The sequence below is a fragment of the Apis cerana genome, linkage group LG5 (assembly GCF_029169275.1).
Source record: "Apis cerana isolate GH-2021 linkage group LG5, AcerK_1.0, whole genome shotgun sequence".
NCBI lineage: Eukaryota > Metazoa > Arthropoda > Insecta > Hymenoptera > Apidae > Apis > Apis cerana.
This window is the reverse complement of record NC_083856.1, coordinates 6,353,517-6,381,200: the sequence shown is the minus strand read 5'-3', so window position 1 is coordinate 6,381,200 and position 27,684 is coordinate 6,353,517. Positions and strand designations below refer to the sequence as shown.

The window sequence follows — 27,684 nt, the reverse complement described above, 5'->3', positions numbered from 1 at the left end:
GGTATTCATTAACTACTCGGCTTCGCCCTCCTTCTCCATTCCGCGCGATCTTTATCTCTTGTCTCTCTGTCTATCCTCACTTTTTTCTCTTATTCGTCTTCGAATCTTTCGATTCAACGTTTTCCAATCTTTTTCCAGTAGTTGCCAAATTATTATTACATTTATGGATCGTAGATGTAGTAGAGAAATATATATTCTGTATATTTCTTCTCCCATTCTGCGCGATCTTTATTTTTTCTCTTATTCGTCTTCAAATCTTTCGATTCAACGTTTCCCAATCTTTTTCCAGCAGTTACCAAATTATCATTACATTTATGGATAGTAGATGTAGTAGAGAAATATATATTCCGTATATTTCTTCTCCCATTCTGCGCGATCTTTATTTTTTTCTCTTATTCGTCTTCGAATCTTTCGTTTCCTAATCTTTTTTCAGCAACTGCCAAATTATTATTACATTTATGGATCGTAGTTTTAATAGAAAAATCCCTTCTGTATATTTCTTCTCCCATTCTGCGCGATCTTTATTTTTTCTCTTATTCGTCTTCAAATCTTTCGATTCAACGTTTTCCAATCTTTTTCCAGTAGTTGCCAAATTATTATTACATTTATGGATCGTAGTTCGAATCTTTCGATTCAACGTTTCCCAATCTTTTTCCAGCAGTTACCAAATTATCATTACATTTATGGATAGTAGATGTAGTAGAGAAATCCCTTTTGTATATTTCTTCTCCCATTCTGCGCGATCTTTATTTTTTCTCTTATTCGTCTTCAAATCTTTCGATTCAACGTTTCTTAATCTTTTTCGAACAAATCATTATGGATCGTAGTTGTAGGGAAATTCGTTGCACACATTTCTTCATCTATCGTTATTTTTTTCTCTTATTTGTCTTTCGATTCAACGTTTCGCAATCTTTTTCGAAAAAATTATTATATTTATGGATCGTAGTAAAGAAGTTTCTTATCTATCTGTCTATCTATCCGTTTTCCTCTTTCTCCTTTTCTCTTATTTGTCTTTTCCCTCGGTTCAATCTTTTGGACAAATTATTACATTTACGGATCGTAGTTGAGAAATCTTTTGAGATTTGGAAATTTTCGAAGGAAGAAAATTCTTGTATGAAATTGTTCCTTTCGTCGCGTTTCTTTCGATTCTTGAAATTTTATATACACAGCCTGGACATTTTTTCATCTTTTTCTTCTTCTTTCTCTTCCCTCGTGCAAAATTTCCACTATTTCCACAGGAATCCGTCCGGTTAAGGCAATTTACGCGCGCGCGATAATTTCCTAGGGAACGAACGGTTACAGGCGTTTACCGTTAAAACGATTTTCCACCGCGCAGGAAGAGAAGTCCCATTGAGATCGTCTTTCACATTCGTCGGCCAGACTCGGCGGAAGCGTTAAATTGGCCCTTTTTGCCGCATCGCCCTCGCGCCACTGTGCACGGAATCCGGTTTAATTGGAAAAATTGGTTTCCCGACGGTAATTACGATCGTTGAATCGAATCGAAGGATTCCACTGTTGGTAAATGGCCATCTTCTTCCTGTTAAACAGGCGTGTTCGCGGTTCTTCCTGATGTCGCACGGATGATATCCTTGTACACTTGATCGGAATCGAAGATTGTAAAGTTACCTCCTATCTTTATGGCCTTTGACACGGCACAAGTGTCCAAGTGTCTTGCGTACGAATCAAAGAGTTAAGATTAAAATTGACCATTTGCATTCGGATATATCGAGAATTGAGAAAGTTTTTTTTTTTTAAAAAATTAGGAGATTCTATCGATATTAAAATTTAGGAATGCCATAGTAATAGTAATTTCGAATGCCTGAATATTTAAGTAAATAATATTAGGAAACGGAACGTTTCGAAAGTTCGAGTTGAATTGAAATTGGATAATGAGATTGAGGGATTGAAAGATTAAGAATCTCAATTTGTTTCGATCGAATGAAAGATGAATGGAGGGGAGGCGTTATGAAATTAAATTTGATAATCGTATCGAACGTGCATTTGAACGTTGTTCGAATGTTGTTAAAAACTCGAATGGAAAGTCGAGAAATTAAACGCGGAATCAATCTTGGAAGACTTTCTTTTTCTCTCAACTGTCACATCGGCCATAAAAGATAATCCTATGCCTCGTACCATTATCTCGTACCCGTGTGTGATACCGATGACGAAATGCTGTTACGTTCTATCAACCCGGTCGGATCCTATGGAATTTAAATGAGTTTCTCCAAGGTGGTTTCTCTCTGGCTATCGATAAACGGTGCAATTACAAACCGACTTTAAAAATCCGACTTTAATCGGTGTCTGATTCCAATAAGCTTGAAACGAATTCACGGTTTCGCGATATCGCGCTTTCGAGTGGCGGAAGTGACGCACGAAACACGGCAAAGAATTAATCACGGTGAATAATTTCATTCCACTTCTCGCGATATCTTCTGCAGAAAAGTGTTAGATCGTCCCAAATAGTTTTCTTTCTTCTACTGACTGGATTTCCTTTTTTTTTTCCAGAACTTCAATGATTTTATTTTTCATAATAGTAATCATATATATATATATATATATATATGTATATTAGCACTGTACGCTCTCTCTTTCTCTCTCTCTGGAGTTTTTGTTTATTTTATTTTTAAACGATTTCTTGCCTCGTTCAAAAATACTCGAGATTGATTTCAATGATCATATTTGAGGATTCGCGACTAATTAAAATTGCAATTAATAAAAGAAAAGAATGATATTTGGGACAGTGATGATATTGAAATATTAACAGAAAACGTCCAATTCGCAATTAACAGCGTGTAACTTTACCTTATTTATTTTTATTATATTTTTTCTCGAAGTCTTATCGACCCAACTAGCGATCAATCTATACCTCGATCGAAACCTATACAGGTTTGCTACTAGATAGGTTTATGATTAAAGGGGGGAAAGAGAGAGAGGGAGAGAGAGAGAGAAAAAAGGAGAAGAGCCGTCTTATCTACGAGGAGAGGAACATCGTTTTATTAATGAAACGTCCTCTCGATGGAAAATTTGCGTTTACGATGCATGATAACCAAGCATTAATCGTGTAACGGTTACGGCTATTAAAACGATTAAATCGGTCGAATGGATTAGAACGAGACTGCTTCTTTTTTTTTTATATTTTTATTCTTTTATCTCGATTTTTCTTTTCTTTTTTTTTTTTTTTTTTCATAATCAAACAAGAATCGAGGGATGCAACGAAATATTTTCTGTAGTAAAATTTTGCGTGGGACAAATTTTGAATCGATGATCGCGTTATCTCGATAAATCGAGACGAGTGATTCATGGGATGCGCACTTAAGGGCATTAAATCTTGGAATTTTTTTCTCGCTTCTTTTTCTCTTCGTTTAATCAACGAATGATCGGTTTTACGAGGTGTGGTAGTCGTGGGATATATGCTTCGCATCGAAAATGAACAGGACGTGGATCTTTGATGAACAGCGGTTTTATTTTTTCTTTATATCGGATGGATAAATTACTTGCAATTATTTTTCGATTTAAACATTTGGAGTTATTTTGTTGTAGGTTTTTTTTGTAGTTATATAATTTAATAGAGTATTTTATACTCTATTTCATACTACTTTACTTTATAATTATAAGTTTATGAGTATCGAGTTTTCATCGATACTGCAAATTCTTGACATCCTTTGACATCCTTGTTTTTTTAAATAATTAAATCATAATATAAATGGAAATACTTATACTCCATCCAGTTTATCTCATGAATATTCCGTTTAATAAATATTTAATAATCGCAGGAAGTAATAAAATCGAATCCACTGTATTAATGCAAAACGAATTATAAATTACAATTTCCCATTAGAGTTTCCCCAAGAGTATTTAATTTTTTTCTTTCTCGAATCTATAAAACTATTTCTAGAGTAATTATGATAACGCAAGTCCAATTACTTAATAATAGATACGAACAACAAATATTTCCATTTATCGCGATCTCGTAAATAATTCATATTATCATAAATCTTACCGATAAAATTCATGACTTAAACAATCTAAAAAAGAAATTAGAAAAACACATCATCCACTTATTCGAAGGATCACGTTCGATCACATAGATCGCAATCGTCCTAATTGTACCTCCTCCCTTACAGTCGGTAGAAAAGAAAGGAGAAAAAGGAAGGAGAAACGGAACGAAAGGGAAAAGAGAATCGGTAGAGTTAAAAAAAACAAAAAAGAAGAAAAAGCGGAACGAAAGGGAGAGGCAAAGAAAGAGAGACAAGAAAGGGAATTGGTAGAACGAGAAAAAGAAGAAAAAAAACAGAACGAAATGGAAAAGAGATCCAACATAGTCCCTTCCCCTCCATCCACGTTCGACCCTTTAATTCGCTTTCTTCAGCCGTTCCTCGAATGCCGTGAAATCACTTATTCGTTGTCTGAACAGGGACGGTGCCTATCTCGTGGAGAGTCGCGTGTTCCTCCCGCGGTTGCAACATTATTCCTAGGTTGAGTCGTGTTAAAGGGTATTATTACGCGTATCCGATGCCGAGGCGCAGCTACGTACGTTTCCAGGGCAAAAACTCTGCTCGATCGCGTTCCTAGATAAATCGTGGCTGCTCGATCCGCCTCAGGCCAGCCAAACCTCCCCTCGCCATCCACATTTTGCGAATTTATGCGTATTTCAACCGAAATCCGGATTATTTCAGTTATATCGGTGTAGTTGGCGGCATAATTTTTAATTATAACGTGTGTTATAACGGGTATTAAGTGAAAGATTATAATTATTATTATTTACGAATACATTTTATTCAGTGGTAAATATTTTTTTACGTTTTGTTTTTTTTACAGCTGTAACGGCTATTTTTACATAGAAAAGTAATAATATGGATAGACGGATCGTTACGTATCGTTAAAGGTATTTCTATCGTCGTGTGAACAGTTACGGTGAAAAGTATCGTGTTCGATTACAGCGATTGCGACAGGATCTCTCGATAAAAAAGATTCTAAAAAAAAAAACACGACTCTAAATTTTCCCTAAGAAAAATTCAAGATTAATTTCCTGCGATTTTGTAGTTCTCCAATGTTATATATAACCCATCATTATTCCGAATTTTCTGAAAGGCGAGACAAGAAAAATGTATAACAACTCTGATCTACAATGGAATTATGAATTGTCGCGTTCCATACGCGGCGCAATGAAACGCATTGCTACGCATGCGCCACAACAATCACGTGCCAGCTCTACGATCTAACTGCACCCGCATATATACAATCGCGTACCATAACCTCACATTCCAACCTCGCATCTTTCTATCTCTGTTCCATCGTACGTTTCAGAAGCATAAGCAGCGCTTACGTAACTGATAATACTTCGATACATTCACTTCATTTCTAAAAGAAAATACGAAAGCGTTTATTACGTCAGTTCATCGAATACTCTAGAAAGTCTCGATTCGACTCTGCCTCCTCCCCTCCCTACCCCTCTCCCTCCGTATGGTGAGCGCAATAACGAATTCGACGAAAAACTCGAAGCCTTATATCGCGCTTAAACGGTCCACCAAACCGATATTCCACCATTTCGAGCTCATGAAATGATTATAATCACGCGGATTAATTGTTCCTCGGGGGCAGAACGTGCATGCACGTGAATGTGTGTGCACACATTCCGTGGAACGTAAAATCGTAAAATCGGAGGGGAGGGGGGACAAAAGAAGTTTCGATAATGAGAGTCTCGTTAAGAGATCTCATCGACCACGTTAATTTCTCAGCTTTCTCAGATAAAGAGAGAGAGGAGAAGGAAAGAGCCGTCTTTCTCACTTGAGACTCATCGATCTTTTTCGACCGATTCCGATCGGCCAGGCTTCCCCTTTGGCCGAAACGGAAGAACCACGTGGAGGATGCGTCGTATGCGGCGTTGGAACGCGATCGACATTCGAGGAAGGAGGACGGAGACGAGGAGAGAGGGGACAAAAAAAAGGAATCGAGGGGACGAAGGAAGAAACGTTGGTGGTGGTGGTGGTGGCGGCGAGTCGGTGGAGCATCGTAATTCGATAAACGTAGAGATGGGTGATTTTGCGACGGTTTTCTGGGTAGTCCAGTCGTTGGTGGCAAAACACGAAGCTCGGTCGGATGCTGGTCGATCACGTGGCATGATGGCGAATCGGGACGGTCTCGAAAGGGGAGAGGGTTTTATATATACGCGGTGGACGCGCGTGCGCACTGGGGATGCGCGTGAAGGGGGCCTGTGGCGAGGCGCGCGTTTCGAAAAGAGAAGAGAAAGGGGGAGGGGAAAGAGGGGAGGGAAAGGAAGGCGAAGGACACACCGGTGGGAATTAACAGGAGAGACGAACGACGCGGAGGTCCGTAGCTTTTCCCCGTACCACCTTGCTCGATGGGCGGCCATCTTGCTCCTCCACCTTGTCCACCACATCTCCTCGCCCGCCTCGTCCTTTTCTCTTCGCCTCTGTTACCGTTCTTCGCTCCTCGTCACGGTCGATCGTGTGTGCACGTCAAACGGGAGATCGAAGGTTTTTCTTTCTCTCTTTCTTTCTTTCCTTTTTCGTTTTTTTGTTTGTCGGGGGGATTTTTCTTTTTATGCAAACGATTTTCGCATCGAAAATATTTTTCTATGGAATCAGATCGTACATCTGTACATGGTAAAAATTAATCTAATTATTTGTATATTTTTTTTCAGAAGACCAATAAGGTGTTGAATAATAAGAGTGTATGGATATTAAAATTATAGAGATAAAGTATTAGAAGGTGCGAAGTGTGTTTTTGAAATCGAAAGTCACGTTCATATATAATTCTACGTTGTAAATAGATAAGAGCGTGGTCTCTTAGCGACGCCCTCGGGCGATAGTGTGTTTATATTGAAAGGAGAAATTCCGGCAGTTGCGGCGTGGTAACGATACGAGTCGTACGGCGATATCGGCGCGCGGTAAATATATCCATGTTATACTTATTTATTATTTATAAGCTCATTAATAATCACGTTAACAATTAATTCTTAAATATTGGTTAATTTAAAAAATACTGCTATGCGCATGTATTATTTATTACAATTCTATTAACCTCGATATTTCTTTAATGAAGAATTTAAACCGATATTTTATCTTTTAACGTGATTCTTGAATCGAGTTGAAGTCGTTATTTCGAACGATAAGAGATCTTAATAAAGAATCGTCGTTTTACTTTGTGGTTTGTCTCAACTCGGATATATATATATATACGTATAAAATGAGAAGGTTATTCGTTTTTCAAACTATATAAGCCATGGCTAATGGAAAATTTTCGGATCATCGTAAAATTGTCTGATTCTTTTCCGATCTTTTTTTGTCAAATCCAAATAGAATTTTATTAATCGATGTTTCTACCTTCCTTTTTATATTATATTTTATTTTAATGTATACAGGAATATCAGAGTGTGTTTCGCTTTCGATTTTATGGGCTTCCTATCTCTTGAATCGGTGCGTTAAGAGTAGGACATAGTAGCTGTTGATGCTTACAAAATCAATTGATCAGTCGAAACTCCAATTGTGTCGTACATGAAATCTATCGATCGAATTATATTCCCTTTGCAACATTCGAAACATATCGAATCTTTCAAAAAGACCCTCACTTAATTATCCTCAATTTCCCCCAAATACCGAATAATCTCCTAATAAAGCAAAATTCAATTTCACTTGGCCGAAGCAGCATCCGTTCGCTCGAAATTAAGAAAAGAAAAATAACTTCCTCCTCTTTTCTTTAACTTTTTCAACAGTTAATAGCTTCCCTCCTTTCAACTCTTTTCAACTTAGAATACACCCAGCCCTTATACGAAACAATTCCTACCTACCTATCTACCCACCTCCTCCATTCCAAGTTATTTTCCAGGCTGAAGCCGAAAAAAACGTAAATTTTTCCCACGTGTTGGACCGAACGATCGAGATTTCCGCCGTGTCGAGGGATCGGGGCAGCAAGAAACGCATCTCGATTCAGGCCTAGTGGAGAGTTCATCGTGGGGAACGGGGTATCGATCGGGAGCAGCTTTGCGAGGATGAGACGGCCGAGAGGATTCGAGTCGGCGGGGTATGAGTAATACGTTCAGGCATGTACTTCGTATCCCCCTGCCTCGCAATGCCCTCCCTCTCCCCCTCATCGAGCGAGATTTTTCTTGCACGCGCCGCGTGCACGCACGCACGCACGCACGCTCGCCGACCGCGCCACTTCTTTCCCTTCCCTTATTTCGGCATTAGTTCTTACGGGGCTGAGGCAGCATAAGGACACCACCGAGACGACTAATTGGAGTTCTTTTGCAGGCCGGGGGACGGGATACGTGCATCCATTTCAAGTACAATTAAAATCGTTTGGGAAATCGCCAGCTGGACGTCGTCGCGGCTCTTGGTATAGGAGGAGAGGGGGCAGGAGGGAGAGCGACAGGGGTGAGAACGTGTTTCCATCGATGGGGAGGATTGTGCTCCGAGGTTAGGTGTCGTGAATCTTTTTTTGGGGAGGAGATACGTAAATTCGATTGACGTGGCGATGCGCGTGCACGAATACGTGTACAGATTTATAATATAGAAGGAAAGAAAAAGGAGGGGGGATAGGTCGAATTCGAATTCAGCTTGAAATGATAGAGGAGAAGTAGATTAGATTTGATTCGCTAAAAAGGGAATAAAGTTTCGTGTTCTACATTTCTACATTCTAAACATGGATCGAACCGAATGTTTCTCTTTACTAAAATTGATCTTCCTCGAGGGACAACAATATACGTTTCTAATATTAATATAATTCGAGTGCAGATGTTCGTGCATTTATTCGAGCACGAGATTTTGCGTGAACAAATCTAGAAAAAAATATCCAATTTTGAAGAACAGTTGATATCAAATTTTTGTCCTCCATATTTGCCTCGTATTTGCGTCATTATAATTCTGCGTCAAACAGAAAAAGAAGAATTGGATCAAGTGAGATCAAGATACAGGGTGAAACGAATACGCGTGGAAAAGAAGTCCATTTTCTGCGTGTAAGTGCAACGAAATATATATATATATTTATACACGGAGGGGGCAGATCCTGTCTTTATATCGCGTAATCGGTCAGCAGCGCGAATTTATCTTTACGTCACCCGATTTCCATTGGTGAGTGATTACGATACAGTGGCAACTGGAGGGTAGGATATTGGGAAACGTTATATCTAATTTTAGAGCGCGTTATTGGCTCTAGATAGATGGCGATAGATCGTCACGGTCCGGCGAGCGTAATAAGCAACGATACATACGTACGAGAGGAAAAAGTGGCTTTGGTCGATGTTCTTTCGGGAAAAGTAGCGGAGGATTTTAATATTTTTCCAACATTTAATCGATATGATACGAGATTGAAATGCTCGTCGAACGATTGTCAGAGATGGAAACGGGAAAAAATAAATTGATTGTTCGAATATGCAAATTTACAAGAGTTTGAAGAAAATTTCAATAAGAATGATAATTTCGTTGGCTGGAGAAAAATTCTCCGGTATGAAATATTTATTATATTTTATAAGAGGTGAAAAGAGAATTAATTATTATCAGAAAATTATTATACAGCAAGATAATTCCAATTTTTTTTTTTTTAACATCGCATTTATACCGCTCCTAAGGATAATTATAAAAGACCTCACAGTAGCGATTCTTTCTATTTTTTTTTTTTTTCTCTTTTTCTTCCTTTCCTATTACACAATTAATTTACGATTATTACTAGTGAATTTAGAATCACAAAATAAATTTCCCCTTCCAAGAAAAGTAAAATTCAAATTTTTCTAATATCCTACGTTCAAAAGACTTCACAATAGCAATTAAGGTTAATATTTTTCTCTCCATTTTTTCCTACACGCGTTTACGATTATTATTATTAGATGTAGAATAATGTGGGAATTGGGAGTCGTCGTTAATCGGTTGTCATCATTAGAATTTGAGAAAGTTAAGTTGCACGTCTCGACACGGCGCAAAGATCGTAAAGAATAAAAATAATAATTTCCACGAGAGGAAAGGATATTAACTTATACGCGCGGGGATGTTAATTTGATTTGCATATATTATCGGTTGCAGAATCTCCCGGGGATCCTCTGCACCGGTTCGCGTTTCTTTTTTCCTTTTCCCTTTTCTTCTCCTTTTTTTTCTTTTACTACGTAATCGCCATTTAGCTATATTTATCCATCGGGCGTAATTGGCGTAATTTATTTGCACGAGGGATAAATGGATTCGGTAAATCGTCGGCGCGCGAAGTTTATCTAACCTGAGAGGTGGATGGCCCATAAATGCGCGAGACGCAACATTCCCTTTCGAATCTTTCCGAATATATTAACTCGACAATCTCATTATCCGATTATTTTCAATTCCTCGCGGATTAAAACCCGTTACAATCAATCCTGTTAAAACACATCGATCATCGCTTCCGTCGTCTCGCCTGAAATCGCTCGATGATACTTTTCATCGATCGACGAACCAGAGCCATCGGGACATAATCGTTTCTTCTCGACATCGGTTCCCTCGACGTTGGTCTCTCGCGTCTCCTGCCTTCCGCAAAAACAACACGAGAACCGCGCATATATGTATACGAAAGGGAGAGGCAAGGGATCGCTGAAAACGCGACGGATCAAAGGCACCTCCGAGCCGTGTGCAAGAAGCGGCGAGGACGTGAGGGGAGGAGAAGGAGGGACGTATGCCCGGCTTACATTCTGCTTTCCGCGAACGTGACACTTTTTACCGCGGTGCACCGTCATTACGGCAATTTGCCGCGCATACGAAACGCGGCTCCTTGCTAAAACTCGAAAATTCGTGATTCGTGTTGCGGTGGAAGAAGGCGTGTGTAAAAGAGGGGGAGGCTTTTCTTTTTCGTGTCGGGAAATTTTTCGAATGTTTTTTTTATCGTTAGAAGGCTTGTACATTGGATTGGACAGAGTATATATAACGTTACGAGGAAATCTCGAAGATCTTTCTGAATCCTGAAAGAAGAAAAAATAAAATAGGATCCAGTGGAGAAAATGGTGGCAGCGGAATGGAGGAGAATCGTGTTGAACGAATCCGGGGTCGAAGCGTTGCAATCCTGGCTGTAAACACGGCGGACACGGCCCGCGGGGAGTTCTGTCAAATAAATAATCCGCCGAAAGCGCGTGCACAGCTTGCTTCGGTTGTTGTATTGTTGGCGCGTGACGTCACATCCTCGAAAACACTATTATTACCGGGCCCGGTTCACCCACCTCCGCCGCATTAACATAGATTACGAGCGCGGCCCTTGGAGCGGTCCCGCTTTTCTTTCGGATCAAGCGTCCATCCGCCGAGGATTTATTAAACATTTTCTGCCGAGGAGCAACCCTCTCTCTTCCTCTTCGCTCGAACAATTGTATATTCGAAAGTCTCGAATCGATGAATCGATGAAAATTGAAAGTTTTTGCTCTCGAGGAGGAGAGAAGAATTTCGAACGATTCACGAATGATCGAAGAAATTTTTGAATAATTAACATTGGCAGATTCAATGGACCAGAGATTATGTAAGACATATTTGCTCTAAGAATTCGATAGTTAAGTTCAGGGGGTGATAAAAGGAGCTACGATAGTGGTGTTTAGCAAGAGATATTGAGGGGAATAAAAAGAGACGCTGAGGCTGTTGCAATTTAATTACTGGCTCGCAGATCGACGGCGGACAATTTGGCTCACTTGAAAAGGAACGTATCGTAACGAGATCTCGCGAGAGAAGGTTGCCGTTAAAACGCGACGAAATAGATAGAAAAAGGCGAATCCTCGTCGCCGTGTTCGTGGACGAAAAGAATGTCTTCTACGAAAAGTGGTTCGACTCTTTCTTTTTCTTTCTCGTGCGTGAGAAACGCTCGTCGTCGAAGCGTCATCATCGTAATTTCATCGAATCGAGGAATCGCGCGAAATATATGCAAATTTCATCGCGCCGTAGCACAGGGGATACTCTTTTACTCTGTATTTTAATTTTATGCCGCGCATCGCAATTTAGTTATCGGATTTTTCAACGAGCTTCTTGGGGCGATCGTGTAGAAGAAGTCGCGAACATTTAGTATTTTACTTTACTATTTTCCAACATGATATTCGAAATATAATATTGGTGGGGAAAAGAATTTTTGTTTCTTGCAATTAAAATAATCTTAAATGAGGAAAGAAGAAAAAAAGGAACAAAGTTTACGAGCCAAGTTTTACCAAGTTTCATCATTTTATCACAGTGTAATGGAGGTTAATATGCGTGAAGATTCCGAAAGTCGTCGACTTCGACTTTTTTTTTCCAAGCTAATGAATATTCAAACGGTGGTGAAAATATAAGCGCATTAATTATCGATATTCCCCGCCACGCAATAATTACGCGTGATAAACAAAGTTGAGGATTTCAATTGGACGCCAGTCTTCTCTTGTGTCTCTTCTTGTTCCGATCAGGATCCAAGAAACGGGGACAAAACGGGCGAAAATGGCGGCCCGAGCGATGCAGATGGCGCCCCAGAGTTCGAAGTAAGATCTCTGTCGTTGTTCCACGCTGTTTCCCCTCTGACTGGCGGATTATCGGCACGATTGATCCGCGACTCGAATCGAAAATCCGCTTCAGATTTCGTGAACGCGCGCGTTTAAGCCGCGGAATAAGTAGCTTACGACCGGATACGGGGAGGATCCTTGCTCTTCTGACAGATTCCACGTCGGCCTGTGGCGAGACTTCATCGAGGCTTCAACGAGATTTTATAATCTGATTACCTCTTTCTCGATGATTAGAGGTTGATCGTTCTTCGCGTGTTGTATTTCTTTAAGATATCGTAAGATATCTTTGTGAGCCATTGTTTTATAAGAGAGATAATTAGAGACGCGATTGAATCCTATTTAAAAATTTAATTGTTGATTTAATAGATCTTGATTAATGAATTTTTAAACCCGTTTCAATATATTTATTATTCGATATTATGGATAGCGATTAATTTGATCCAAATGGACAAAAATATAATTTTTCAATACTGGGATTCGATAAATAAATATGGCTCGATTATATTAGTTTAAGAAACAATTAGATATTCGAATAATAATTCGTTATAGTAAGAAATTTAATAACGAGTGGAAGTTATTCTAGAAATAATAAAAAAAAAAAAAACAAGCATTGGCTAGTAAAAACAGGAAATGCAGCGATTTGTGTGTTTATATATCGATAAATATTGCCGTATTATATAAATATTCATGCGGTAATCTTCGGTAAATAAACACATTTACTGCGCGCGTCCTGAATCGAAATCAGCACGTGCTTTTAATATACGTATCTCTGCATAATTGGAATGTGGGACGTGAATTAAGAGATCCCGAAACGGTAAAGATAATTCGCAACTCAACGATTATAATGAAAATAAAGAGAGATCCATAATAAGCCTGTCAAATATTTAAAATTTTAATACGTAATAAAGAAATATGGATTCCCTCACCGAGGAAACGAGATCTGTGATCAAAGTGAAAGAAAGCTCAAAAATTTTTATTTTCGAAGATCTCGTACTGTACTATTACTTTTCTTCCTCGAACCATCGCGAAAAACAACGAGCGGACGTTTCTTGTCGATTTCTGTCCACGCAGGAACCTCGTTGCAAAAAAGAATGGTGGCATGGAAGAAACGAAGAAGAAAGAAATATTTCTATTTATAATAATCGGCAGAGTGAAAAATAAATGGTAAAAAGAGGGACAGAAAGACAGAGGGAGAGGGAGAAAGAGAAAGAGAGAGAGAGAGAGAGATGGAAAGACAAGAGAGAGAGGAAAAAGTGGGGAGAGAAAGAGACACGGTTGTTTTCGAAGGCCCCCAAGGTCTCCACGTGCATATCTTACAGCCGATTAATTGCAGTTGATTTTTATTTATTGCAAAAGAGCAAGGTGTGTGCGCGTTTAATGGTTATTGGTTCACGATACTTCGTGATGTATGTGCGTGTACAAGCTGTTTCTAAAGATGTGATGCACTGTGAATTTGTTCGATTCTTGTTTCTTTCCTTTCCTTTTTTTTTTCTTTCTCTAAATACATAGCTGTATATACTAAAAAAAGTCATAGAATGTTTTTCGTTCGTAATAAAAATTTAGTATTTGATTAAAGATGCATTTTAAATTATATGTATTTTTTTGTGTAGTTTTTATTATTTTTTTTTTTTTATAAGGAATAGTGAATATCATTCTGAAAAATTCTATTATCTTTTAGATCTAGCAAAATTAAATAAACATAACTAGGATGTAGTATTCCAATTTTATCGCAATATTTGCATTTCATTTTCCTCTTTCGTTTTATTTAATTTTTCTTCTTCTTTTTTCTTTTTGAGTTATTTATTGTGTCACGATTGATCGCACAAACGTGCGGCGTATGGTACGGAAGAATGTCATTTCTAAATATACTGAGATATAACATTGTTCTCCAGCGGTTTCAATGCGGTTTCATGGAGGATATATGGAGATACGAGCTCGATAGAGAAACGTTACAAATTAGCCGATCGAGATCTTAATTGCGTTTTGAGAATATTTCGCGCATGTGTAACGCATGTGTAACGCGTGGATTATTGCACTCGACGATATTCACACGTGCGCCGCATTGAGGAAGGGAGAGAAATCCGTGGGCGATTTTCATGAATATGTTGAGCAGTTTTTTTCATCGTGAATTTATAAACCGAGAACAACAAATATAGTTTTGTGTCTACGCGATATCGAAAGAATTATCGATGAATCGTGAGACGAGAATTATCAATTTATCATGATATTTATTTATCACCTTGTCAAATAACAATAGTCGATCGATTAATAGAAGGCAAAATCTAGATTTTTCAAGTTTCAAGATATTGCGCAAAATTTATATCCGAAGCGAACCTTGCAAAGTCAAAATAGATTTGGAGAAAATGTAAATCTCAGAGACGGATGCCACGCGAGATTCCAATTTTAAATGGAATTTACGCAAAATCTAAAAATGCACTGTTTACGAGCGTAACGAAATCGATCAAACACGTATGAATAAACCATAAATTTAAAAAAGAAACAATTTCACGGAACACAAAAGAGGATTAAATAATAACTCTGACAAGTCGAACAGCAGAACTATCGATCAGCGAACGTCCTTGCAGGGCACACCGTGTCTGCATGATGCTGTATATGCGTATAGAACACGGCGTCCTAATAATAAATTCTAGGCAGCAACGTGACTTATCCGCGAACATGCTCGCGGGTAGGTGTGCGCAATAATTGTTAATTGTCGACGCTGATACACGAGGCCGATAGCGCGCGGCGTTTCAACGTGCTTTCTCGTGTGCACGCGCGCGCAAGAGGGCTGTTCGATTTTTCCGTGGCCACGAACAGGCTACCGTGTCCGTGCAGACACACTTTCCGCGGCTATTTTACGGCTTATTAAGGCGCGACACAATCAGTACGTTTTCTCGTACTTAGCCGCCTCGAAACGGTCGCTCGCGATTCCCCTCCCGCGCCATGCCTCGTTTCATGCCGCGGAATTTTATTTTTCCAACTCGTTAAAAACGACTCTACGCGCGATTCGTTCCGTCGATCACGCTTGCGTTTTCTTTCAAAAGCTTCTCGAATTCTGATCCTTGGCCTCCCTCGAAATTGCCCCTCCAAAACATCGTTCGAATTCTAATTTCATAAATTGACGTAATCGTGCCTATATTACCCATATATAATATAAAACACATTTTTGTAACGGAAAGATAAAGAATTTCGAGCGATAAATAACAAAAACGTAAGAAGTGGATTTGTGAATAACATGGGAAATTATGATATTAAGAGAACGCCTTGGCGAAGGGTATGTAGACCCCGGAGCGAGCCGGGGTCGCCCGCCACGGATTCCGATCTCGCATCGTGGACTAATACGACGTATATATTATAAAACAGTTTTGTAACGGAAAGATAAAGAATTTCGAGCGATAAATAACAAAAATGTAAGAAGTGGATTTGTGAATAACATGGGAAATTATGATATTAAAAGAACACCACGGATTCCGATCCCGCATCGTGGACTAATACGACGTATATAATATAAAACATTTTTGTAACGGAAAGATAAAGAATTTCGAGCGATAAATAACAAAAATGTAAGAAGTGGATTTATGAATAACATGGGAAATTATAATATTAAGAGAACGCCACGGATTCCGATCCCGCATCGTGGACTAATACGACACTGATATATTTTGCGAGAGAATCGAACACCCTCTTAGAAGAATAATAAAAAACTTACCCAGCACGAAGGGAGGCAGCGGCGGCGGCGGCAGTGAGGGTGAGTTGTTGGGCAGCGGCAGCACCAGCGGCGGGGTCAGCAGCGACCAGTTCCGAGAGCACCAACACGGTAGTGGTCGTCGTGGCCGCGCCACAATTAGGTACGGTGGCGTTGACCGCGTGGCGGACACCTGGTGGAAGGTCGTCCTCGTGTTGCAACTGCAGTTGGGGATAATGATGAAGGTGCAACGCCGTCGAGGAGCCGGATCTGGGCGTGACGCAGGCAGGCGGCAGTAGTCCAGCTCTGGTGACCGCGGAGGGTGGCGATGGGGATGGCGGCGAGGGTGGCGGAGGTGGATACTCGACCACCTGGACGCGATCCGCTTCGTTTTCGTAGATGATCTCCTTGTCGTGGGTGTACATGACGGTCTTTTGGCCGTCGTTGTAGATCAGGTCGATCATCTTGTGCTCGCCGACGCCCAGCGTCGTGTTGGCGGCGGCTGGGTCGGCGCCAGGCGTCACTCTGCCGTCGGGATCGTCGGCCCTTTGTTGAACGTCGTCCGGATCCGGCTGGATGTGCTGTTGCTGTTGATGATGGTGGTGGTGGTGATGGTGGTGGTGGCGGTGGTGGTGATGATGGTACTTGGGATGGAGCGAGTGAACTGTAGCTGGCTCGTGCAGGTCTAGAACGTTCACAGGCTGCATCGTCGCCAGTAATACCTGCTGCTCGCTCTCGTTTTGATTCTGGTTGCTCAGCGAGGAGGATGCCGGAGACACTGGCCCCTCCTGCACCTGGGGCAAAGAAGAATAAAGGGGGTGAGTGTGTTTGGATGGTGGATTTGGAAATGGAAAGTGTATTTGAAATATTTCGAGATGGAATAAGAAAGCATGGTATCGAGATCGTGGAAGAATTTACGATCATTGGTTTCGAATAGGTACACTAACGTAGGATAATATATTATTAAATATCAATATCGGTTTTTGCGAGCTTCAACCGCTAACGTACGTGACGAACTATTATTGCTATATCATACTATCATTCGTAATTGGAATATTCAAAAGAAACTGGACGAGACGACGAGTTTCAATTATGGTACTTGCTTTTTTTTTTTATTCTTCTCACCTAGTCTTGTCTTTTTATTAACGCTCGATCGTCTGCGGAGCACGAATGCGGGTACCATAAACGATTAAAAAAGTTCTAGACACATTGTAAGGAAGTTTTCGCGAAGATTTATCGACAGACTTTTCTGCCAACACTTTCTCTCCTTATGCAAAAAACGTTCTTGTAACAACGTTCGTTCCAACTTTTAAATAATCATCATTTTCTCTCGATATTCAACTTTCCTTGGGCAAAAATGTATAATAAAAATTGCTCAAAATCTCTGTTCATGCGAACAGATCAAAGGACACTGATGGAGTTGAAGGACATTCTCCTTAGAATAGAAAAGACAACCTTCAACCCCTTCAGATTTAACACAACCACGATTCTTTCAAAACGATCAAGTTGACAAGGGTATGATTCGTTCAATGGAGAAGATTACCAGAAGGATTGTAAAAGGAAACATCCACGAAAGCTTTGTATAAATAGCAAGTTACACAAAATATCTCTCTGGCTTTAACATTTTAACTAACTAACGCCCCATTAACGACCCCTAAAAGTCGTTCATTAAACCTATCTTGCCCGAATCTCACCGTCAGAGCTTCTCGATCATCGAGGAGCGTTGCTGCGTCCAGAAAATTGCCGTTTTATCGATCCACGGTTGGCCGATTCGCGTCACGGAAATTTATATATTGCACACCCGACCGCGTGTCGTAACGACGGCGTAACATTTTCGAATGCTAATCGCCTCGCGACAAAAATCCCGGCTAATCGGTCCGCAGAGACCAGTCCCGGTCCGAGTCGACTCGAATAATTAATCCCCTAGGTGTCCGTCGAATATTTTTTTCTCTCTCTCTCTTTCTCTCTCTTCTTTGCGCGAAACTGGGCAAAGATCAAAGTATCACTCAACTTTCTAGCGAAGGCATCGCAAGTGATCCTTATTCGTCACGAAAATTCAGGGAACGTGTAAACGTTTCGTACGCATGTGTAATATCTACTTTCATTTCTTGCTTTTAATCGCGTCGATGCGATCGGGGATTCGAAAGTGGAAAAGATCCAAGATCGTTGCGGGATTGTCAAATGGTGTTATTATCGATCGAGTTCGCTTCGAGGGTTTTATTGCGGGGTTTGAAGTGGGTGGTTGATTTCTTGGAATGTTGTGTCGGATTTTTATTTTTAAATAGAAGCTAGAATCTTTTGATCTAGAATCGTGTGAAGATTATGATGGAATAGTTTATGTTTATATTCTAAGTAAATCAAGATCGTATTAATTTTTATTGGAAGAAAATTTGTTTAATATCTGATCTTATATAATATTTAATTAAAATATGTACATATGTTTTCTTAATATATTCGTTCGATCTTAAAATTCGACGCTTCAATTCGTTTTCATTCCACGGAAGAAAAAAAAGCAGTGAAAACGATATAATTGAAAATATAAGATTCTCTTTCTTCGTCGCATTTTCCACGACTCGAGTTCGTCGTTTCTTCCATCGCTGATTATCCCTGATTAAATATATCTATCCTTTGACATGTAAAATTACGTTTCTTGCCGGTTAATTCCGCCATTAAAACGTCCTATTAAAAAGGGGTAAAGGCAGAGAAAGACGCGGTGAAGGAGGGAGTCAGAAGCGCAGAAAGTTGCCGCCGCCTTTTAAACAAGTGTGCCCCATCGCGTTAACGACGTCGTACGGAATTTCCCACGTGTTGACGGTTTTATGGCGCTTTCCAAGCGGAATCAGGTTAAATTGACCCAGGACCAATCGCCTCTTCTTGCAGTATTCGCTCTCTCAGACGCGCAATGTCATTTACGATCCACCGTCCATTAACATAATTAACAACATCGTGAGTCATCCGATTAATATTCGAGTTTCACTCGTCATCGCCTCGAGTATCGAGTATAGACAACGAGATAAGTTATTTTTTTTCTTTTCTTTTTTTTTCCACGAATGCAATTTTACAGCGCGTTGATTAATGGTATCTTGGAATTCGTATTATTTCAAATATATATATATATATATATATATGTATAAAATTATATTTTAGATACGCGTACACTTTTTTTTAATGTATCGTATATTAATGCAAATATTTAAATGCGAATCTTTTTCATAAGATGGATTAAAGACTAATAATCTACGATTAGATGAATAATCCTCGTATTTTTATGGTATCGTATCTTTATGATATTTTTGAATTCGAGTAGTATCTTTTTTTCTCGATCTTGGTACAATCCAAAAAGGAATTTTGGAATTAAAGATACTCCTTTTCCTTTCTTTTTAATTTTATAAAAAAGATCTAAGGATAACTTTGAAACTATCTTCTATTAAAAAAATTTTCCGATCTCTCTAATCAATCCTATTTCGAAAATACCGCATATCATTACAAAACAAGACATCACCATCTAACCATATCCATCGCAAGCATCGCTAAAATATTAAAAATTGATGAATGAATTTATTTCGACCAATTTATTCACCAATTACTTATACTGATAAACTTATTGTCCTTGGAATAATAATTTTTGACGTTACGATTAACAATTACTCGAATAAATTACTCGAAGGGGGGTATTATATTAATCAGCTCGATCACGAAATCTCCTCTCATGGTCATAACGTTAAATACTCGCCGGGTGAAAGCTGTACACCGACTTGATTCGAATCCTAATAAGCCGGCCAACTCGAGGGAAATTTATCGTTTGGCCGTCGATCGACCGTTGATTCACGTAGTCCTGGTACCGAATCTATTAGTTTTTACATTTTACGCGCGGCAACGACACCGTCGAATCGGGGAGGAGGAAGAGGAGAGAAAAGGATTCGTTACGTATATACGTACGAATATATGTCAGGTTTCACGGCCTCCTGGAGGATGTTATCTCGGCGATATTTATGAAATAACGCGAGTACACGACCGGGGCGACGGCCTTGTACCATAGATTCAATCTAATATCGCTGTCAAGGTGGACGATTACGTAATCCATCGCGATAGCAGTTGGAGAGGCGCGTTCGTTTCTAGAGAGTTATTAGACGGTGATTGGCCTTGTGTCTTCCGATTCTTCCTCCTTTCCTTTTTTCTTTTTCTTCTTCTTTTTTTTCAGTTACTTGAGTTAATTTTTACGAGTAATTTGGTTTGGAATAGACGTCGTTGCGTAAGCTTGTTTCGTAATTGGGCAGCGATTTGGAACGAAGGAAATGTGAGCACTTTGATTCTTCCTAGTCTCCTTTTGCACTTATTTTTTTCAATGCATTTGATCGAGCGATGATAATGTTTAGGAATTAAGAAAATTCGATTCTTCGATTCCTCGTTGAAATCATTCATCGTATTCGTATGAATAAGAAGAATTTTGAATTATTAAAAATCGTAAAGAAGAAAACTTCTCTAAGACAAAATCTCGAGAAAAGGTTGGATCGAGTCGATACTCTTCTATTTCGATAGTCATATTGTTCTACGGGAGAAAAAGTAGTCCTCGTAAAGCGCATATAAATTGCTTCCAGTGGACACTAATGCGGTCAGCTGATGGAATAAAAAGAAACGGTTAGAGACCAATGATCCGCAACACGAGCATGGACAACTAGCTTGAACAGCAGATGGTGGGTAAAAAACATTCATCGGTATCATTGTATCCCCATATGTTTGTTACTGAGACTAACAAACTAAAACTTCTTTCTTAAAACGATAACTCTTGTAAAAAGTTGTATTAGACGGTTTCACTGTCTTCGACGCAAGTTAGACAATTCTGTTTCAAGAAGGAGAGATACAAGAGTTGTTCAATCCCAGTACTGTTTTTTTTTTTTTTTTATTAAATTTCTATTTTAAGAATCTTGATCAAACATCATCAAATCTAATTCTCCTTCGTTCTTCAAAATTTCTTCATTCGGATCCAATCGTTATTCATAGATTTCCAAATTATCAAATTTCCATTCTAAGAAGTCCAAACATCTCGCACTACTTTTCAAACTATCGAACCACTCCATTCTAAGAACCTAGATCCCAAACAAACATCGTCAAACAAATTTTCTGATCCACCGATCATCGATATTATCAAAAATTGGGATAAAATTCAAAGCTATCCTCGAACCTCTCTCGACCAAATCAATCCTTTCGCCGATAGGAGAGACAGTAGCGGTTCCAAGGGAGCGTCTATGCGCCTAACACATAGGCCAGCCTCTGTTTACACGCAAGAACCGGCTGATAATAACAGTTAATTGGCCTGCTGGCCGTGAGAGACTGTTCCAGGTCGGCCGATACCCCGTCTGTTTCTGTCGGTCGAGGCGGATGCGCGACCGTTTCTTCTTGCGCTCGCTCGCTTACTCGCTCGCTTATTGCCGATCACGTCGTTCGAATACGCAGCTGCGCCAGCACCAAGATACGTGGAATCGTTAAGGGCCTTTCTTTCTGCTGCTCTCTTGCTCGCGTACGCGTCCTAGCTCCTAGTAGAGAGACCTTCATTGTTGCCCGTTGTCCCTCCTCACCCGCTCCAACATCCCTCTGCACCGCAGACCTGCAGACGCGGTGTACACGATCGTCTAGAAGTTTTTGCGATCGCCCGTTCAATCCTTGTTATATCGGCCGCTCCTCTACGACAGAGCTTCGTCCACGGAACACCTGTCAGTGTTTCTGTTATTGCGGTAATTTCTTTCTTTGGTTTCTTTTCTTTTTTTGGGAGGGGAGTCGATGCTGGGTTCAGCTGGGGGTTTGGGGTTTTCGAAACTTCCTTTCTCGACTCGAAGCGGGCTTCCCTGATCTGTTGGTTCGATTTGGATCGATTATTGGGAAGAGTTGATTATTGGAAATTTGAAAATTTGGAGGTTTTATCATTACGAGATTTTTGTAATATCGAGAAAATTTTAGAGGTTTTAATGTTTCTTTTCTTTGTAATTGTCGAGAATTAATTCTTTCGATTCTGATCATCATTATCGGATTAAAGGATAAAATATTTCCAGGGATCAGATAAATGCGTAGGCTTTAATTAGAAGTGTAAAACGCAAGTGTAAATATTCGATACAAAAATATCCTCGGCTCTACCGTAGCTATATATGTTTGAGACATAATCTCCAGTGCAGCTTCTATTAAAATAATTTTTCTCGTCTATGTGAAACGTTCAATTAGCAGTTATATCGCTCTGGAAAATCATTGTACGATTCCAAGCCTTTCCAACGGCTCTCATAATTGTTTATAATTGTTTATTAGTCGCGAAGAATGTGGATCCGCGTTTAATCGAGGCTGCGAGTTGAACAACGAAACGCGTGACACGCCTATGATCCGAAATAATTATTAGTTATAGTCTGTACATTCGTACGCCCAGCGACTTCCTGTCGCTATTTCCACTCACGGTAATCATGAAAATATCTGTGTGATTGTTCGTGATACATTTTTTTTATCGTTTTCTCTCTCTCTCTCTCTCTTTCTTTTTTTACTTGTCTCGGTCGTATCGCATGCAACATGGCCGCAGGCGAGTTAAATGGAATTGCTAGGAACGCTTGTCGACGATCGTATCATAATATCTCCATCGTTTATTCCTCTTTTTTTCTTTTTTTCGAGTAAACATGCCCGCTATTTCACTTTACGCTTTATGCAGATCCCTTTCGGTTCGTTTTACGATCCGAAGAATTGCAGAATTTTCTCTCTCTCGCTTTTTTTTTTTCTTTCCTTCGAGAGTAGAATTGGATGTTTGGTATTGGACGAGGAGGAGGTGTGCGGCGAATCGAGGAGTGGAGGATTTATGGGATTGTGGAACGAGCGGAATTTACGTTGGAATATTTAATGTGTTTGTGAATATGGTATTTTGGAAATTTGATAATAATCGAAGAGTCGAAACGAGTAGAAAAATTTTTGAACATTCAAAAATTTAAAAATTCTGGCTAATCAAGGCTTTGTTTTTCAACTGTAATTCAACTCGAGCTTTCTTTTTGAAAACTGAAGAGCAAGTCGGATGAAAAATATTCAAAATGTTTAGAATGTAAAATTGGAATGGAGAATCAGTGATAATCTCAAAGGGTTTCGTAATCTCTTTCGTTCTTTGAAATCTTATTGTTGTACGTCATCAATCACAATTTAAGAACAAGAAGCGTGCATTATTGTTGACACTAAGATACCGTTCATATAATTATCGCGTGTACCGTGGATCCTTATAGTGTGTACACAGCAATAAATCATATTTTTTTTTTCACAATATCACAGATACGTCGTGTTCCTGGTAGCCGAGAAAGAAACAAAAATTCTTCTACCGCCATTATCTTTGATTGATATCTCCAAACAACTCTCGCTAAGTTTCTTGCTACCATTATTCCATTCCCATTATACACTACTCAGAACGGTTAGAGCGACGTTTTTTTACCAGGGGAAAAGTAATCAGTTGCCCCCATAATCCTTTTGGAACGATCCTCACCATCGGTTGATTTCATCAGTTGTGTATTTTACGAGACGTCAAAGTCGTCTCCGTTACAATACGTTTTTACTACTATCCCTTTCTCCGTTTACTAAATTTTTTCATCCCTATTCCATTATTCCCTCTCTAACCTCTCTCTCCGTTGTGGAAAATCGTAGAAATTCGACGTCGAAACTAAACCCCTTTTCTAAAAAAAAAATTCACGTGAGATACGAAAAGAAACAAGGATACTTCTCGATGGTTTTCCTTCCAAAGGAAAGATGGAATAAAAAAAAAAAAAAAATAATTAGAATTGGAAGTCCCGATGAATTCTATTAAGTGGTCCCCGACGATTACTTGGACAATGAATAGCACGATCCTCGAACGAGCATTCTTCCCTTCGTCCAAGTATCAGGTATACGTGAAATCCGGCGAGTCATCGTACGCAGCAAAATCTTTCTCCACCTCCTCCTCCTTCTCCTTCTCCTCCTCCACCTCCTCCTCCTTCTCTTCCTCCTTCATTTCTCCTTGGTTCGTGGCACAAGTGGCTACACGAATGGACGTACGTAGGTACGTACGTACGTACCGTTTCGCCTTCGCGAAAGAATGTTGGAAGACGATGGGATTCTCATCGTTGGATGGAAAATTTTGTCTCTCTCATTCTCTCTCCCTTCCCCGATCGTATTATATAAAAGAAAATTTTTATGAATTTTTAATTAAATTTCTTTTCAATTAAATTAAACTTTGAAAAGAGATTTGATTTATCGCGTTTTAACCAAGTGTGTTCGGGTTAGAAAAAAATCCAAATAAATTTGCGTTATGTTAGATATCATAACCGATGCTAGTAAACGGTTTAACGCCTGTTTGTTTGCATTTGCCTCTTATTTTTATGGGCAATAAAATGCTACGTGCGCAAGCCAGTAGTAATAAATCATTGTAATTAATGCGAGCTTGGAAAAAAACAATAATCGAATTATCTGAATCCTTAAACGGAAAATTAACTTAAAGAATGTAAATAATTGAATGGGCGTGATAAGAACAATTAATTTATAAAAAAAAAAAAAAAAGAAGAAGAAGAAGAAAAGAAAGAAAAAGAAAGAAACGTATGCGCGTATTTCTAAAACATTCTACGTCGCGTCGAATATTTTCGCGTTTAAAAGCGAAACAACCTGTGTATTTGTATCCATTTATGCGTAATTTCAGACACAATTTGTGAATCGTGCGCGAGAGAAAAGTTGGATTTATTCTATTAAATTAATCTATTAAATAAATTTTTCGATCGTCCGCTTTTATTTAAAATAAAAAAGGGAGAGGGAGAGAGAAAGTGTCGAATTCTCGAAAATTCACGACGACTCGAATTCCATTATCATTGAATCGTGTTCATGAACGAGATCAAGCGTAATAATTTCACGAGAGGATTTGGGGGATTCAAATCCCCCTCCCCTGGAAGAGCGCCCATTAGATACTTGGGGCGAGCCAAAAGTTTTTACGCGCGATGATCTTTTCCCATTGTGGAACAACGCCACGCAAATAACGGCCTTTTCATCCTCCTACAGAGTTTCACTTTTAAGCAACAGGTATAATATTATTGTCAGGTTAAAAACCTGCGGCCAGGTGACAGTGAAGATCTTTTTTCGGGCTTCTCGGCGAGGAGTGGCCTCGTCCGGGATACGATATACACATCACCTTAAACCCGATAAGCCATTGGAATTCGTTTAGAAATGGGGCCCTGGACTGACGTCATATCGATGCTGGATCTACAAGTTCTTGTATTTTATTTTAAAGGTCTTCTGATCTTTATCTTTGCTCCTCCGGTTAATGGAAATTTAATATTGAGAATTGATTTTGATTTTTTCATTATTTATTTATACACAATTTGCGAATCGTTGGAGATTCGTTCGTAACGAAAATGATTTTTTTTTTTTTTTTAATAAAATTATATCTAACCTGAATTTAATAGGAACAGGACAAAAGTCTCAAGTAACCAAAATATTAAAATTCCTCGACACACCGAGCGGTCCATACATCTTCCCACACGCACCTTTAGAGAAATAATTCTCAGAGGACCGAAAATTCTTTGTGAAAGCGGCGTTCACGATCTATGACGCACCTTTTCTCGCGCCAAGAGGACCCGAGAAGCTTCTTCTTCTTCTTCGTAAAGGCAAACAACAGCGTGACTAGCAGGGGTCAACGTATCTTGGAGCGTTTTACTCTCTTCCAACAATATTTCCGACCAAAATCAATCTGTCTGCCGTGTTGCCATGTACGAGGCGGCCAACACCTATATGTCCACAAGGGAATAAACGGAGAAACGTGTGAACACGAATTAACCGCATCGATGGAAACCAATAAATAAAACAATATTCTTCCATTGATTGATTTTTTTTTTCCAATCAAAATCAATCGTTCAACAACCAGTCAAGAATAAACGCAAAACGTGATCGTGAATACAAATTAACCAGCTATTAATCGAATCAAGAAGAGAGAGAGAAAAAGAAACGATATTTTTTTATTATTATTTTTGATTGATTTTTTCAAATCAAAAGATATCGACACTGGTATCTTTTCTCGATACCACGAAACGTCCCTCGTCCATCATTGGACGTTTCAGGGTCGTCTTCCAGAAGTTCCAGCGCTGGAAACAACGCAACCTGGCAATAATCTCGTCGGGTCCGCCATTCTCGTTATTTCACGCAACGGGTGGTACACCGACGAAACGGTAGAAGGAGAGAGAGAGTGGAGAGGGGGGCAGCCAGCGAGGAAAGAGAAAGGGAGGAAGGTCAAACGATGACCCACACACGAGAAGAAACCCGTGAACCAGTGTTCCATCGCATTCCGTGAATTGTCGAAATCGAAGGGGGCGTGGATGGTGCACGGTCCATCGTTAAATCACGAACACACGTATTCCACCACACCTCGCTCAATGCGTTTCAACAATATTTACACCGATCCGACGATTTACGACGCATCAATAATAAGCGTCTTATCGAGATCTTCTTGTCACTCCTTCTTAAGTGTATGGGGGATGGAGCAAATCTTTTTTAAATCGTGGAATTTTTATAAACGAACGAAATATATCATTTGGGAGTGAAAAATTTGATCAACTTTAAGTTTTTTTAATCAAGTTAATCGAATAGGATTCTGTGCGATTCGTGATTAATTTTGAAATTATATGATAAGAAATAAAAAAAGAAATAATGACTAACCGGGGATAGAGCCTCCTGCATGTGCAGGGGTGCGTTGTCGGCCTCGTCGGTGCAAGTCGACATTCTCCCTCGCAGTCTTCCACTTCTCTTTCCAGTTCGTCTAATCGTGGCGTTTCTTATCAACGTGGCGTACCCCACCGAGCCTCCCACTCTTCTTCGATCTTGTTCGACTATAATATCGTCCTAATATCGTCTACGTGATGAACGAACGGATTCTAGGCATAGGTAATGCGTATCACAGTCTTTTGCTGAGCGTTGTATGGCACTTGATTGAAACGTGTGGGAAGAGGAGCAGTCTGGGATCTGAAAATCAACAAAACGAGAGAAAAAAAAATAACTCTTTAATTCCTCCATCTTTCCAAAGAAAATTGTTAATAGAAATAAAAAACGCAACGAGACAAAAGAAAAGTGTAGAAAACTCTCAAATTTTTATTTTTTCCGAAGAAAATTGCTCTCGTTTGCGTAAAACTCTCGAGAGAATCGGAAATTCTCTAATTATTTTTCAGATACGAAATACAAGTTTGATAAGAAATGTCGAGAGTGTTCTCTGTAGTAGTATCTGTTGCGAATGGGCAACGGAACCGAGATTAAAAATTATCAATTCTATTCGAGAGCAACTTTCACTCTCGATAAATATTCGCACGGAAATCTATCCCGGCCCCCCCAAGAAGAGGATTAAATCTAATCTCGAATCCTACTACTCTTCGTCGTTCCATCGCGTTTACGATTACGCAACCGTGCAATCAGTGGGACCAGCTGGTTCGCCTCTCCTCCATTCATTTCAACCGGCTACAAGCACGTCAAACTGGAAACGGTTTCGCGGTCGCGGCTCTGATAGACAGGTGTA

The 27,684-nt window shown here is 39.5% G+C and overlaps 2 protein-coding genes across 4 annotated transcripts in view; one reads left to right on the top strand and one right to left on the bottom strand.

Annotated features, from left to right (window-relative positions):
• Nucleotides 1-9,364, top strand: part of LOC107997665 (serine/threonine-protein kinase greatwall) — a 113,325-nt gene extending 103,961 nt beyond the window's left edge. Inside the window, exon 13 of the mRNA XM_017056419.3 lies at nt 6,665-9,364. The gene's annotated coding sequence lies outside the window, so the exon portion shown is untranslated. The remainder of the gene's footprint in view (nt 1-6,664) is intronic.
• Nucleotides 1-27,684, bottom strand: part of LOC107997643 (uncharacterized) — a 125,170-nt gene that overhangs the window by 93,434 nt on the left and 4,052 nt on the right. For all 3 annotated transcript variants that reach the window (XM_017056393.3, XM_017056394.3, XM_017056397.3), the window contains exons 2-3: nt 26,838-27,140; nt 16,185-16,954 (exon numbers count right to left, since the gene is read on the bottom strand). In XM_017056393.3, coding sequence (XP_016911882.2) covers nt 16,185-16,954; nt 26,838-26,900 — 833 coding nt within the window. In that variant the 5' untranslated portion in view covers nt 26,901-27,140. The remainder of the gene's footprint in view (nt 1-16,184; nt 16,955-26,837; nt 27,141-27,684) is intronic.